The sequence below is a fragment of the Lolium rigidum genome, chromosome 6, assembly GCF_022539505.1.
Source record: "Lolium rigidum isolate FL_2022 chromosome 6, APGP_CSIRO_Lrig_0.1, whole genome shotgun sequence".
NCBI lineage: Eukaryota > Viridiplantae > Streptophyta > Magnoliopsida > Poales > Poaceae > Lolium > Lolium rigidum.
In genome coordinates, this window is record NC_061513.1 from 221,019,053 (window position 1) to 221,034,177 (window position 15,125).

Consider the following 15,125-nt stretch of genomic DNA (forward strand, 5'->3'; position numbering starts at 1 on the left):
CTCTGCTGGAGGACACCAAATGCACGCTCAACGTCTTTTCGGCAAGCTTCTTGTTTCTTCACAAACTCGCAAAGTTTGGGGTGCTAGGTTTCGAGATAGTCTTCACAAATGTTGCCCACTTTGGATAGATACCGTCTGCAAGGTAGTATCCTTTGTTGTAGTGCCGACCATTGATCACATAGTTCACCGGGGGAGCATGACCCTCAACAAGCTTGGAAAAGATCGGGGAGCAGTTTAGGACGTTGATGTCATTGTTGGATCTAGGCATACCAAAGAAAGAGTGCCAAATCCAGAGATCATTGGTAGCCACTGCTTCAAGTATCACAGTGCAGCCGCTTTTGTGACCCTTGTACATTCCCTGCCACGCAAACGGACAGTTCTTCCATTTCCAATGCATGCAGTCAATGCTTCCAAGCATCCCTGGAAAACCCCTAGCTTCATTTGTTGCAAGGATCCTCGCGAGTGTCTTCGACGAGTGGGTGATCTCAAGTAAAAGTCCCCGAACAACGCTATGACGGCCCTGCGGAACCGGTAGAAACAATCAAGGGCGGTGGACTCCGCCATCCGAAGATAGTCATCTGCACCATCACCGGGAGCTCCATACGCCAGGCATCCTCATAGCCACCGTGCACTTCGCAGGTGACGAAAATCCAACCAAACCAGTGCAATCCGCATTGCATCCGAATTAGGGGTCAAAGTCTCGGATGGCATACACAATTTGCGAAATAGCTTTCGCTCATCTCGAAACGACGCCGGAAAACACTCTCACCGTGCAATGGATTGTCGGCGAAGTAGTCGGCGTACAACATGCAGTAGTCCTCCAATCGTTGTCTCGGCTTGCACTTCCGGCGACCTGGTGCCGACCCACCACGTCGACCAGTTGCCAGTCCGGCGTACATGCTTGACAAGCAACCGAGGATCATCATGTGCTCCTGGTCTTGGGCGGCGGCTACCATCTCTTCTAGCATAAGCTCGACGGACATCTGCTCCTCCTCTTCGTCTGAGTCCATGGCCGGCGAGGCAAATGGACGAACACATGACGGGCGTGGTCGAGGCAACCCGAGCCGCGAGCGACGAGGAGTAGGCCAAAGTCGGAAAACAGGCCGGCGGAGGAGCAGCCAGATAGGCCTTCGTCGAAAGACGGCGGAATATAGGCAGGTGGAGAAGGAGGGACGGCGGAATCTGGGCAACAAACCGGCGGGGTGGTGCCGGCGGCGAGAGAGATACGAGGGGTGGGGGAGATTTTGAGCGAGGTGGCGGTGGGGTTCGTGTGTCGAGTCGCCGAGATATCGGGCCCGTCCCCGCTTTTCACTCGTCCGGAGTCCCCGATAGATCCCCGGGGGGCCGGGGATGGCGTGGGATCGCCGGATGGATGAAGGGCCAAATCCAGACGAAAACGAGGAACCGGAAGCGTGACTGGGCCGAATTTTGCCGTCCGGATGGAAAAAACGTCGCTCGGGGGCCTCGTCGGGGAGACGAGTGGAGATGCTCTAAGGTTTAAAGAACATCCCCATGATACAGTGTGCAACAGCAGTATCTGGGCTCACACCCACGGCGCAATGATGTATTTGCAAAACACAAATCACGTTACCAACTTGGATCATCGTATTGGATGATCAAGTGTCAACGATAGTAACCAAGGATGATCATAGGAATCCATGAATTTTAACCATTACAACTTTATTCCCTTGATGTCCTGACTTTTTCCTACTTTCGGATGGCAAAGGTTGCCCAGTCACATCTGCACTCAAATTTGGCCTAGTGAGGCGGTAGCACTAACATTGCAATTCTAGTTGTGGCATGTTTAAGGATGATCCCATCAAGAATAGGTATGTAAATTTCAGCCAAGCAGTTGGCAATATCTCCCATGATGCTATCTAGAATTTGTTTGATGACTTCCAGATCAGAAACTTGGAAGATAAGCAGCAGAGTTATCTCTCTACCCATACGAAATTTGTCAACCAATCTCAGCCGGAGAGGCCGCCAGCTTGGGGGAGGGTGGTTGGATTTGCTCCATATGAACTAGCTGCATGATCAGAACCAGCCCTTCCTAATTCGAGCCCACGCGAGGGCAGCCACTAGGGCACCTCCTAAATGAGCAGAAGCTGAACCCTGCCCCTGAAATTTTGAACAAGCATCAGCTAACCATAAGACCAGGTAGGCACGACAAGCAATTTATGGTTTTCACAAAGAATATTTTGAATAGAAGATCAACAAAGATATTTGGAGAAACAAGGAGATTTCCGGTAGTGTGAGATATTTATGGGAAGATATATGTGACATTGCTTGACTGCCACACTGAATATATCCCAATGCCAGACCAGACATTACCTTGAAGTACATGTATTTCAATACAGAATAAAATGCATTTTATCGGCAAAAAAGATACAAATTATTTAGTACTATTCCAATCACCCTAGTCGATTCAACACCAGTTTTATTTAAAACCAGAAATTGTGCGGCTAGGAAAACACAAGCACACAGAAAGTCAGTTCCTAAACTTCCAACTAACAGATAAATGAAAGGATTGTGGCAAAAACTCATGGCTGATGAGCATAAGCAACAGAGTGGCACAGATAAAATTAACTTATTACGGAAAGAGTAACAAACATGAAGTTAATTAAAGTTATGTATACCTTATTGACGCTCAACAAATCAAGGCCAATCCAAGCAGCCCCCTGAAATGAATTAAGTCAAAGAAATTATGTTCTCATTTCCTATCACCCACATCCTTCACTGAAATTTATGAACAAAATGAGAAGGTTCTCACCACTAAGGCAGCTGGAACAGGAAGGACGAAGTAAAGATAGATTAGTCCCTTTGGATTGAGAAAAATCTGAAGAAGCATAATGGCATTAACTGCCCCACTCGCACCCTGGGTGACATTGAATAAAAAGGGTCATATTAGTTTGTAACTGATAGGAATTAGGAACTTAGTAAAATATCACCTATACTCCTATAGGCCTATTTGGTGGTTTTATATTATGTTATCATAAATCACCATATCACCTCTGATTGTCCCATTTACCTTCTAATTAATTATTTGTAGGTGTAAGCTGATGAATAGATCGTTGGTTGGCAACATTTACTGGTTATATAGAGATAATATTGCTTGTTTCATTATCAATACAATAAAAAGTGAACTATTAGAACAAGAAATCACATACAATCCCAAACTGTCTTGACCTGTCCCACCCTGCATAAACCTGCAAAAGTAGCATTGCTTACTAAATTAGGAATAATATCATGAAACTTCAAACACTAATCCTGGTTCGACGAATGGTTCTTGAACTGTCCCATCCTACATAAACATGGCCACAGTATGTTACCTGTTTCCGCGGAGCTCTAAAAGCCTTTTCTATCAAGAAGAATGTGGATCCAACAAGTGCTCCAGCTACGTACAAATTCAACAGAAAAGAAGGACCAAACATGCTGGAAATCTGATGCAAAAAATGGAAGCAATCAGTATATGCAATGGAAGGTAATAAATGGTCACGACAAAAACAGAGGTAACTATTCCCTGCTATTGATTCAAAGAAAAACAAAGCTCACTGAAAAACATGCAATACTCTTCGAAGGAAATAGTTAAGTACTATGTTATCTTTTCATTGCAATGGACAACCTATATGACATAGATGTACCGATAATGTAAGATACTATCTCATACTGAATCAGTTCTTGATTTAGGTCTAACGCTTTACCTGCAAAAGCAGCATCCCACAACATTTCTGCATTGAACCCTGATCGATACGCAACTCTCGGGTTGAATTTTCTAGACATACAAAATACCAACCGTAGCATAACTAGCATGTTGTTAAGATACCGTGTGGGTGGAAGGGTGGGGGCAGACATATAGCAGTTCATGTGGCATCTGCACAAAATGTTGTCATTTCTGGAGCCGTTTGTTCCGGTGCAGCTGATAATGGTGGCACGCAAACCCCTGGTGGCGGTGGTACTAGTCCCTGATGCTTGTGGTGTCTGTGCTAGTTAGAGATGTCTCGGACTAATGGGTCAGCCTATGGGAATGGAAGGTATTAGTGAAAGTGGGTGATTCTGTCAAACATAATGTTATCACTCAATTCTACAGGATCATGAGAATCCAACGCCTCAGAAATAAGTGGGTGATTCTGCACACTAACTCAAAATATAAAGGATATCTTATACTAATTGGGGGCCCCTTTCTAGCCTCCACTCATCCTACAAAAGACAAAACATCTAATCACTATCTTTATTATCGTTATCAAATCACAGACAATACATCCTTCTAGTCTAGTTGGACAGCCGTCCAACCAAACATACATGTACCATGAAGAAATATGTATCGTGCAAGGGAAGTTGAACCGACGAAAATGTAACACGATGATATGATATTTCCGTACTTTTAAACCGGGATACTACCTCTCTGCTGTTCTGCTTTAGCAATCAATCTGTAGGCTATAGCCACAGCGGGAACGTGTTGTGGACTGACTGATTGGTACGGATCTGGCTTCCGTAGGAGCGGGCAACTGTGGCAGCTGGGCATTGCAGTGCGTCGGTGCCCAAGGACCACACAGGACGATCAGGGAGTGTTTTTCCAGACCAGGATATGCTCTCGTATATGGACAGTTGTATATATATAGTTAAGATTTGATTTTTTGGTTTAGTATAAAATTTATCTGAAAAACATTTTGTTATCACAGTATATAAAGGAGCATTATAGTTTGAAGCATACAATAAATACAACTGTAGAAATTATAAGCCACAGTTTTGGTATACATTTCCTAAGAAGTAAATGTGAAATCAACTTTTTGAAACTTTAAACTCATAAACTTTGAACTAAAGTTACGAACTTATCTATTCAGAGTCATATGCTGAAGCAAACTATTACAGATATACTTAAATCTTACATTATTCGAGATGCCTATCTGCCGTGGACAAAAAAGTGCATGTGCATGCTATGTTACTAGGTTACGCAGAGATTAGAGATTTTATATAGAAGATCCTACATTATTTTAAAAAGGCGAAAGCAATAAGCCATCTATTTATCCTATATATTACTTGGTGGGTGTAACTGATAGAACATTGCATTGCGTGTGGATTCCAATTAGTTTGGTAAATATCTGGGCACCCACCAATAAAAAGAGAAACTACTCATTGATTATCGATGGAAGACAATTGCATATGTTCTAATCCAGTCTATCATCTAAAGATAACACATATGTCTAACTAAGACACACCCACCAGAAAAGTTATGTACTTATGTACAATCCAATTCCAAATAATAGTACGACAAACTGTACATTCTTAGTGAAATGATTCTTATGATGGGCTGTAAAATTATATAGTTTTAAATCAGACACGAGAAGCCTTTTTATATGCAAATTGCCTTCATTTCTACCTTAGGGATAACCAGTGCAATGTTTTCATAGTAGTGTTTCATAGATTTATTGTTACATTTTACCTGTATTTCTAATAGTGAACTTATTGGTAAATATAATTCCTTTCTGCCATGTGGGTATAACCAATGCAAAGTCACCCATGCATTTCTAGATTTTATTTCTAAGAGTTATACAATACTTCCATATATGTTGGTAAAATATAAATATATAATTCCTTTCTTCTGTGTAGGTATAACCAAAGCAAAGTCAGCAATGCATTTGTAGATTATTTCTAAGTCATATACAATACTTCCATATATGTTATATAACAACAATAGTTACCCCATTGATTGAGCATATTCCAATATGTACATGCCTATGTGTCCACCAAAAAGAAAGAAAATCATATCCCATGTCACTTGATCAAATATTTATTTGCGTGCAGATTTCGGTTACACTAATCCGTGAAATCTTATGCCAGATAGACCACATACATGTCCAATTCATCACTGGTCATTGGGATATGAATATAGTAAATGTTGCAGAATATGAATCACTGAATGTCCACAACCTTACTATCTCGATCAGGCACCACAATGTGAGTTTTTGCAGGTTATAACTATACAACTGGAAATCCACGCAAATAGCTCTACAGACTTGGAAAAAAAATCGTCTAATCAGAAAGTGAACAAATAAAATGGCTACTCTACACAATGGCTATTAACAAAGGAAGGTGTTATGAGGCTGCTAGGGTTTGGGAGGGAGAGAGAGGGCTGCAAGGGCACGAGAGGGCCGGCCGGGGGCCTTTTGCCCACGGCCGGGCAAGAGGGAAGGAATTTCCTTCTTAATTCTTGCTTTTAGATTGATACGTCTCCTCTCCTTATATAGAGAGGTTTACTTGACCCCTAAGCAAGCGACCCTTATCTCTAATTAACCCTAAGACTAATGGGCTATAGCCAGGCCCATGACGTACTCTAACGGAAGGCTACTGAAATTTTTAATAACACTCTATAAATGCTTGTAAGCGATTTACATTTCTAATTCTTACGAACTCTCATGTATAACAAAGTTGACCCAAAACTTCTTCGTGAATTATTTTCAAATTCTCTAGCCCATGCAGGCACAAGGGTAGAGACTAGTATTCTATCCAACAAAAGGGTGCCGTTCAGACAAGCAATTTATTAAACATACATTACTGAGAAAACTCTTAGGGCCGTGTCATTTTAAGTTCAATAAGAGCATGGTTTATCAGATCAGTAGCACAGATAAGCTAATATCATGCGTTTGGTTTGGGGAAGATAATATTGTTTTCACGCCATTATGGGGATTTTCACGAAAGTGCGAGCGAACATGGTTTACCACAGGGTGGTACACAGGGGAAACTAGGATTTTATTTCCATTATCACTCCTAAAACATACAAAGCCTTTTTTTCAACAAATCAAAAGCAGGCAGATGAGTGAGCTTCTTACACTTGAGCCGAAGAAGTAGAGACCAAGCATATTGCTGAAGAGGTGACCCGTGTCTGTGTGGCTGAAGGCGCTCGTGAGCACCGTGTGCAATCGCCCGCTCTTGAAATTTTCCAGAGAAACCTGCTCACCGCAACAATCATCAAATCAAACTTCATCAACCGCTTGTGAGATATAGAAGACAGGGCCCTTTGATTGATCATCACTAACCGTGAAATGCCTCTCCATGAAACCCGGATCGGCCACCTGCCAGAGCATGTAAACGGCCACATTTGCCCCAATAAGCGTGAGCACCACCTGGTCCGGCGATGGTAGCCAGCGCGCCCTACCGGAGACACAGAAAACCAAAATGAGCACACACAAAAAAATCACCCTGTAATAAAGTCGTACCAACCAGCAAAAAATCTCACCAAGGTGCGCGGCGGAGGAATGCGGAGGACGAAGAGAGCCAGCCAGGGGACCTCCTCCGCTGCAGCGAGAAGAGATCCAGCGACCCGGCGGTAAGCCACCGCTTGGCAGCGGTCCGTACGGCCGCCGCTGCGCTCAGTGGCAGGACCGTCCCGGCGCTGCCTGAGCTGCGCCGCAGGAAGTGGGACAGCGGGGAGCGGGATGCGGCTGCCGGCGGGGAGGCGCAGTGGAGGAAGCGGCTGTGGGGGATGGGTGGGGCTCTGGGCTTTGGGGTAGCGCTGCGGAGGGCTTGCTGCGCCAGGAGAGTCTGGAATTGCGTCAGTCTCCTCCCCATCGCCATTTCTGCCTGCCTAGGAGCTCACAAACACTCTCGTCGGCTGCCTCCGCGGCCGATTCTCTCGCCTCGGGCGGTAGCCGCCGCCGGTGGTCGTGGCGCGGTCCGGTGGGGTTTTTTTTGTTGATCGATCGATTCCAGCTGCCGACTCGGGAGTGGGGAACGATAGGCAGATCGACACTGTCCGAAAACCGGCCCGCGACGCTTTGTTCTATGCGGGCCATCCATAAAGTTCGTACTGGGCTTACTGGGCCTTACTGGGCTCTCTGGATTGGGCTGACGCGCCCATTAGACGCAGTTGCCGCATCCAACACGATTATACCCATCCCTAGACACGCCGTGCAGCCGCCGCAGCGAGGTTTCGAGGTCACGGCAGAGAGAACTCCCGGCGGCGGCGCGAAGGTGACGCAGAGAGAGACGAAGGGCAGAGATGTCTAAGCGGCAGGGTCCTCCGAAGCACCAGAACAGCTACGCCTGGAAGCCCAACCTCGGCCGGAAGATCAACGAGACCGTAAGCCCGTGTGACTCATCTCCTTTGCTGGTCTTTCTGTCAGACCTAACCCGTTGGAATCATCGCCGCTCCGCTCGCGCAGGAGCCCGGAGGCAGGTTCCGTCCTTTGTCGGAGATCACCGGCGTATGCCAGCGCTGCCGGGACCAAATCGACTGGAAGCGCAAGTATGGAGTTCTCCCCCTCAGCTTATTGGTTCATCGGTTCTTTGGTTTTACCAACTAATAATGTTCCTCTGTTCGTCTCTTCTTTGCAGATACGGCAAGTACAAGGCAATTACTGAGCCCGCAAAATGGTACCTTTCTTGCCCCTTTCTGTGTAGCGCATGTGTAGGAAAGATGGAAGAGGGGATGTTGATGGTTCTCTTTTATTCTTGCAGTCAGAAGTGCAGTAAACGGAACGTCCGGCAGGCGTACCACAACGTATGCACAGGTGAATTTCGGCTGCTCCGTGGTGTCTTCCGCTGCTGTCGTACCATTTGATTGTCGCTGATCCGTGCTGTCTCGCCTCCTCTGCAGGTTGCTCCAAGGAGCTTGGGATATGTGCCAAGTGCTGCACTTCCGTTAAGCAGCTTATCGGAAGGTGATCCCTGTTATTTCATTCTGCTGGAATACTAGTACCGGCCTAGCTACATCATATCTGGAATTCATGTGTTGTTGTATTTTATACTTATGTAATGATTTTCTGTTGTCCTATAGGGATGCTGAGGAAGTGGACAATGAGCGCAAGGAACTAGAGGAGGTTTGATTGTTCTATATTAGAAGAGATTGTTGTGAACCTTGAGAAATCGTTTATTTTGTGCTGACCAGTGAATTATTTTGTAGGCCATGAGATTTGCTAGGGAGAGGGAACGGCGCACACTACTTCGCCTTGTGAGCACCTGCTATACATATTTCCTTGCAGAATAAATTTAATTTTTGCACCCTTGCACTGCTGTGTATGCTTCTGCTTGGTGTTGGTGATAGGTCTAAAATGACCTAAGGGACCCGTATGTGTCTGAATAGGGAAAGGAACAAGTCCACTGTAACTCCCTCTACTCTTCCTGAAATTTAGACTATAGGAAAACTTGAGGAGGGGAGAAAACAGTTCTTAACCCACCTCTGGAACCAAAAGTAAGGATCCATCCCTCAAGTTTGAGCCTAGCACAGAAACCAATTCTTCTTTTTCTATTTCCTAGCAAGTCTAGGAGATTCCTATCTCAAATTCTCTGATCTTTAGCTTCAATCGTGTTTTAACATAACTAGTCTCTTCGATTGGAAAGAAGAATTTCATCTATTCATTGTGCCTGTTACACTAACTCCAAATATTTTGTACTAAATCGCATCTCTTATTTCATTGTATCATTACTTAGGTAGTCATGTGTGAAGTTGGCTTTCAAGGCAGGCTTAAAAACATAATTATGTACTTGTTGAGATTCTATGCACTTAAGTGTAGCACAAACCCTATTGCACAGTAATCAGAACAGTTCACAGTTATCGTATTCACTCATCATATGAGCATAATCGCAAGCATGCCTCATGAGCCTTTTATCTGCCCTTCTATATCATTTTGGGATGCATTGGGGCTTTGGTCAAGTGAGATTATTGGCATCTTAGATTTGGAATGGGTGCCTTGTGTTAGCAGTGATGTTTTCAACTAAATGAAAATACACAGGATGCCATCTTATTCTGGATGTTGTGTACATGATTTGTTGCTTTCTGAGATGGTAGTGTCATCAGTATGAAAACTTGAAATAAAGCATGTGAGTTACCACTTTTGGACTGGGCCCAAGTGTCAACTCTTCGCATAAATATTTCCATGTTTAATCAGTTGGGTGTTTAAAATTTTATTAAAGCATAGATGCAGTTACCATGAAGATGGAAATAGTTGGGCTATTTTAGATTCTATGAATCTCTGACATGAGCTTTGCCTCACTGAAAACAAATTTCGTTGCAGACCTTCTCTCTCTTCAAACTCCTGCCCAGGTCCCGTCTATAGCAATCTAATGTCCCATTGTACCAATTTATTTGTTTCTATTTGCTTTCTGTTTCTGTTGGATTCAGCAGATCATGACATCGTAATTGTACGTTTTTCTCGTTGCTGTGTTCCAGATTTTGCATCCCTGTTAGGCCCTTAAGTTTTGAACACGTATCAAGAACTAGTTAAAGGTACATCCTTCGCATGTTGGATAGAAACACATAATATGTTCGAGTGCCATGATGAGTGCGGTGATGCAGATTTGATCAAGTTTATATTGTGTTGGAAAAATTGTGATAACACATTTTCCAAACATGGGAGTCTCTTTGCCACAATAAACCGAAAATTGGCACTGATGCGCCACTACTTTAATTAGCTATTGCATTAAGCTTAGAGGTGCTACCCTCGATCACCACGATTATGTCCAAACATACAAGAATTTGAGGTAGCATTGATCGTTTTCTCTTCAAATTGTTGTTTTCGCTGAAAGTAGTCCAGTACTCTCCAAAGATTGGAAAAAAAGTTTTGAATCAAAAGTGAGGAGCCTCACCTGACCCTCCGGCCCAACGCCCATCATGCCCCAGCCCACCAACCAAACCCAAGCTTCCTCGCACAGGCACGTGAACCATCCCAGTGTGGCCCAGCCAGACGACACCTCCGCGCCTCGTCTAGCGAGCCCCCGCCTGTCTCTGTACCGCCGGCGCCGGCAGCCGCTTTCACCTCTGCCTTGCCAGCCTCGTCTCCCTCACCCCGAGCTCAGTTCTCTCTTTCGGGCGAGCCCCACGCCGCGCCGGTCGGCCCCTGGCTTCGCCGCCATTTGCCCTGCTCGACCGCTGCCCCATGCGCCCCTTCCTCGCGTGCCGCCGACCTCGTACTGGCCACACGCGCCTCACCAGCCGCCCTCCTTCTCGATCTCGCCTTGCACAGCTCCGCGGCCGGGAGCCCGACGTCCTCGCCTCCACCTGCTGTCGACCTTGCCCAGTCCAGGCAGCGGCCACGCCTTGCGCCGCTTCCACATAGTACTCAGGCAATTGGCAAACGTTCCCAGCCAGCGCTCTGCTCGCCTCCTTGCTCCGCCTCCCTCACGTGCTCTCTCCTCCCCTGGTTCCATTCCCGAGCGCCCGCAGGGCCGCAGGTCCCCCTTGCACGCGTGCCTGGTCCTGCCTGCTCGGCTCTGGAGATAGGAGGCGGGCTCGCTTGGAGTTTGGACGGATGAACCATCCAGAGAAAACCACAAACTACCGCTACTGTGTCCCAGGTAGTCAGTACGGGGTGCAGCCAAGTCAAATCAAAGAAGTGGCGAATCCTTGCATTCATGGCCGTAGGATACACATGATCCGACGGTTTCAGCTATTCCTATCTAACATCTTTGAATTGTGAACCATCCGATTGAAATGATCCAACGACTGTCATGCTTCCTTATTGGTACACTATATAGGAGTATAGATTTGTACTTTGTAATTCAATATTACCAAACATGGAAATATAAAGAACTGGCCGGAACTCAAAGTTCTAGCAGGGTCTTCAAACAATTTGGCCGGTAATTATTTGTTAGAGGACAGTCCTCGAGGCATAAGCTTGTCTGCACAAGAAAGAAAAAATTATAAAATGCTAATAGCCAACAATCGCGGCTGTTTTAATCCTGCTGTAGGTAGATTTTGTAGTTTAAACCTCACACAATCGTCTATGGGGTGCAGAGATGTCTGCTGTTAAGTTTCCAAATTTTTTACTTGTCCCGTTCTCCTGGATTTGCACAATTCTGCTGACTTTGACCCTGTAAAGTCGGAATATAAGCAGCCATCTTTGTTCTTGATTATACATCAACATTGCTCCAAATTTACCTCTTTGTTCGTGGGGCCCAAGCAGGCAAGGTTCCATTTGCCAAAGTACTACTAATTGTAGAACCAACCAAATTTGCATCTGCTGTTGGAAATGAAAAATAAGTGCACCAATTGGTCTCTCCTGTGAGAACTGTTACTGATTTAACCTTTTGGCAACAATCCTATTAGGTCGTAGATCAAATCATTTTTTACCTTAAGCGAACCAATTCAAACATTTATCTTACAGTGTCTATGAAACCAACCATTTCCTTTAAGTAACCAAAGGGTATAATGAGCTAATATCATTGTGTAAGAACTTTGATTATATTTTCTCGAAAAAAATAACTTTGATTATACCCATGCTTAGGTTATTTGTCATATGTAGCATTACGAGATACAGTGTTGTAGTTGCATTAAAAAGTAGCATAGTGTTCTGAATTTTGATAAAACGACATTGACGGAATATGCTATAGAATGGTTGGCATGAATCAAAATACACCATACATGTGTTGTGCAATTCTTCTTTGGAATAGCAATGCTTAAGAATGTGCAAGTCAAATAAGCTTCTAAACGGTCATGTTGAACAACTGGTACTCTGGTTCAGTATCTTATTTTACCGAGTTAAATTGTTGCAACATTTGTTCTTCCGGGTTGGTAATTCCACAAGTATTCATTAGGTTAATATTTGCTTGCAGATGAATAAAAACAAGGACGAGGAGAGTGGGCCATCAGTCCCAAAGGTTGCAGACCGAGATAGAGAAGGCGACCTTTTCCCTGTTGCATCTCTTGACGAATATGCTGAACAAGCTATACAGAATGATGATTCTGATGAAGAAGAGCCGGATTTTGTAGAAGGTTAAGTTCACAAGGTTGGCACTGTAAAAGGATTTTAGTTTTGTGCGCAGACCCTCTTACCTGGTGTTCTAACTCACTGGTGAAGTTCCAATACTTATTTTATCAGATGTACTGTCGTTTATCAGATCTTCCGTGGGTGTTACAGTTTTTACAAATTACAACGCCCCCAGCATTGTTTCTCCCAAGTGTAGGATTCTGAGGCTGTATTATATGGGTCGTATTATATTGTTCTGTCTCCTGTTTAGCTGAAAAATCTTTTCTCGTCGGATTCTTTTGGTTTCTCACCTGGGTGATCTTTTGTACTGTTTTTCCTTCTTATGTCTATATCTACTCCCTCCGATCTAAAATGAGTGTAGATAGTAGATACATGAGTATACGACTAAATTGAAGTTGGTGGTGGCAATATGTTGGCCAGGGTGTACATAGAACTTGAATAAGAAACGTATGTTACTATCTCTAGCCTCACTTTCATGAAGAAGAGGATGACACTAGGAGAGTTGGGGCTTTTCGTTGGTTTATTTCACACACATCTCACACAATGCCATGCCAGACCGAGGGCACGGGGTTACAGATTTATAGCTGCTAGCCAGCCAGAATATGCTAGTCTAAAGATGCTAACTACCCGTCCTTGATGCCCCTAAAAGCAGTCAAAGATCAGGGGATGCTATCCTATCCTAACAGCCTAACAGACAGTCCTTCACAAAGGACCATGTGTGCTGCAGTCCTATCCTAACAGCCTAACAGATAGTCCTTCACAAAGGACCATGTGTGCTGCAGTAGCTCCACAAAGACCAGAATACAATGACTTATTCATCATTCTCTCCCTAAGTCTTGTACGCCGTCTTGCGGGAGCGCTGAGCCATCCCGATCCGGGAGCAAAGCTCGAGGAACTTGACCCTCCCAAGAGGCTTGGTGAACAGATCTGCGAGCTGATCCGTGGTGTTGATCCGTGGTGTTGACGTAGCTTGCATGGATGCTCCCTTCCTCCAAGCAGTCTCGGATGAAGTGGTACCTCAACCGAATGTGCTTGCTCCGTTCATGAAAAACGGGGTTCTTTGCCAGGGCCGGAGCGGACTTGCTGTCCACCAAAAGCTGCACCGGTCTAGTGTCTCGACCAAGGAGATCACCAAGCGACCGAGCGAGCCGGAGCGCTCGAGTGCAAGCGGTGGAGGCTGCTATGTACTCAGCCTCACAGCCTGGACATGGCCACCACCTGCTGCTTGATCGACCGCCGCCTACGAGGCACTTGCCGAGGAAGACGAGGATCCCGCTCGTGCTCTTGCTCGGTGTCGATGTCGCCGGCGTGGTCGCTGTCGCTGTACCCGACGAAGTGCGCCGCCCCAGGACACCTAGGGTAGTGGAGGCCATGGTCGAGAGTCCCCGCAATGTAGCGGATGATCCTCTTCACAGCCTGCAGGTGCTCCGTCGTCGGTCGCTCCATGAAGCGACTAACGTAGCCGACGGAGAAGGCCAAGTCCGGCCGTGTGTGGGCGAGGTAGCGAAGGCTCCCCACAAGACGCCGGTATTGTGTGGCGTCCACTTCCTCCGTCGTGCTGTCGCGACTCAATTTCAGCCTCTCCTCCATTGGAGTGAGGGCTGGGTTGCATCCAGTGAGCCCAGCTAGCTCAACGATGCGCTTGGCGTAGGCGGTCTGCCGAAGCGTGATCCCGGAGTGGTCCTGGTGCACCTCGATCCCCAGATAGAAAGAGAGGAGCCCCAGATCACTCATCTGGAAGGTGGCCTTCATCTCTTCCTTGAACGCTGCCACCTCCGCATCCTTGATGCCGGTGATCACCAAGTCGTCGACATAGACGCCCACCAACAGGGTGTTTCGTCCACTTCCCCGTCGGTAGACGGCCGCCTCGTGCGGGCTTTGCTCGAAGCCCATTGCCTTCAGCGTGGAATCCAGCTTGGCATTCCACGCCCGTGGTGCCTGCCGCAGGCCATAGAGAGCCTTGCGCGGGCGGAGTACCTTGCCCTCCTGGCCGGGAATCGCAAATCCCGGCGGCTGCTGCACGTAGACCTCCTCCTTCAAGTCGCCATTGAGGAAGGCAGACTTGACATCCATGTGATGGACGCGCCAGCCCTCCTGGGTAGCGAGCGCAAGGAGGAGTCGCACGGACTCCATCCATGCCACGGGAGCGAAGGCATCGTCGAAGTCGACCCCCTCCTGCTGCAAGAAGCCTCGTGCCACCAAGCGAGCCTTGTGCTTGACGAGGGCGGCTTCATCCCTCTTCAGCTTGAACACCCATTTGAGGGTGATCGCGCGGTGACCACGAGGGAGGTCAGCAAGCTGCCAGGTGCGGTTCTTCTCGACCGCATCCATCTCCAACTGCATGGCAGCGCGCCATGCTGCGTCTCTCTCAGCCTCTGCAAAGGATTGAGGCTCGCCGTCGTCACGCGCAAGCTGCAGCTGCGC

The 15,125-nt window shown here is 46.3% G+C and overlaps 2 protein-coding genes across 2 annotated transcripts; one reads left to right on the plus strand and one right to left on the minus strand.

Moving 5' to 3' along the window:
• Positions 1 to 1,591: 1,591 nt before the first annotated feature.
• Positions 1,592 to 7,572, minus strand: LOC124666153 (RHOMBOID-like protein 12, mitochondrial). The gene is made up of 8 exons (XM_047203504.1): positions 7,235 to 7,572; positions 7,035 to 7,149; positions 6,828 to 6,947; positions 3,330 to 3,440; positions 3,168 to 3,206; positions 2,771 to 2,875; positions 2,637 to 2,678; positions 1,592 to 2,118 (listed from the first exon to the last, which is right to left on the minus strand). Exons 1-8 carry the CDS (start codon positions 7,570 to 7,572, stop codon positions 2,035 to 2,037), a joined length of 954 nt encoding a protein of 317 aa, XP_047059460.1. The 3' UTR covers positions 1,592 to 2,034.
• Positions 7,573 to 7,954: 382 nt separating this feature from the next.
• Positions 7,955 to 12,987, plus strand: LOC124665177 (uncharacterized protein C9orf85 homolog). Its single transcript, XM_047202580.1, has 8 exons — positions 7,955 to 8,077; positions 8,160 to 8,242; positions 8,332 to 8,370; positions 8,455 to 8,507; positions 8,594 to 8,657; positions 8,774 to 8,816; positions 8,900 to 8,947; positions 12,547 to 12,987. The coding sequence occupies exons 1-8, from the start codon at positions 7,997 to 7,999 to the stop codon at positions 12,709 to 12,711; spliced, it is 576 nt and encodes a 191-aa protein (XP_047058536.1). The 5' UTR covers positions 7,955 to 7,996; the 3' UTR covers positions 12,712 to 12,987.
• Positions 12,988 to 15,125: the final 2,138 nt, after the last annotated feature.

Coding starts and splice junctions, on each gene's coding strand:
- LOC124666153 (XM_047203504.1), bottom strand. CDS start 7,572: ATGGCGATGGGGAGGAGACTGACGCAATTCCAGACTCTCCTGGCGCAG. Junction 2,679..2,770: donor CTGTTCCAGCTGCCTTAGTG/GTGAGAACCTTC, acceptor AATTCATTTCAG/GGGGCTGCTTGGATTGGCCT. Junction 2,119..2,636: donor ATTTGTTGAGCGTCAATAAG/GTATACATAACT, acceptor TCAAAATTTCAG/GGGCAGGGTTCAGCTTCTGC.
- LOC124665177 (XM_047202580.1), top strand. CDS start 7,997: ATGTCTAAGCGGCAGGGTCCTCCGAAGCACCAGAACAGCTACGCCTGG. Junction 8,243..8,331: donor CAAATCGACTGGAAGCGCAA/GTATGGAGTTCT, acceptor TCTTCTTTGCAG/ATACGGCAAGTACAAGGCAA. Junction 8,371..8,454: donor ATTACTGAGCCCGCAAAATG/GTACCTTTCTTG, acceptor TTATTCTTGCAG/TCAGAAGTGCAGTAAACGGA.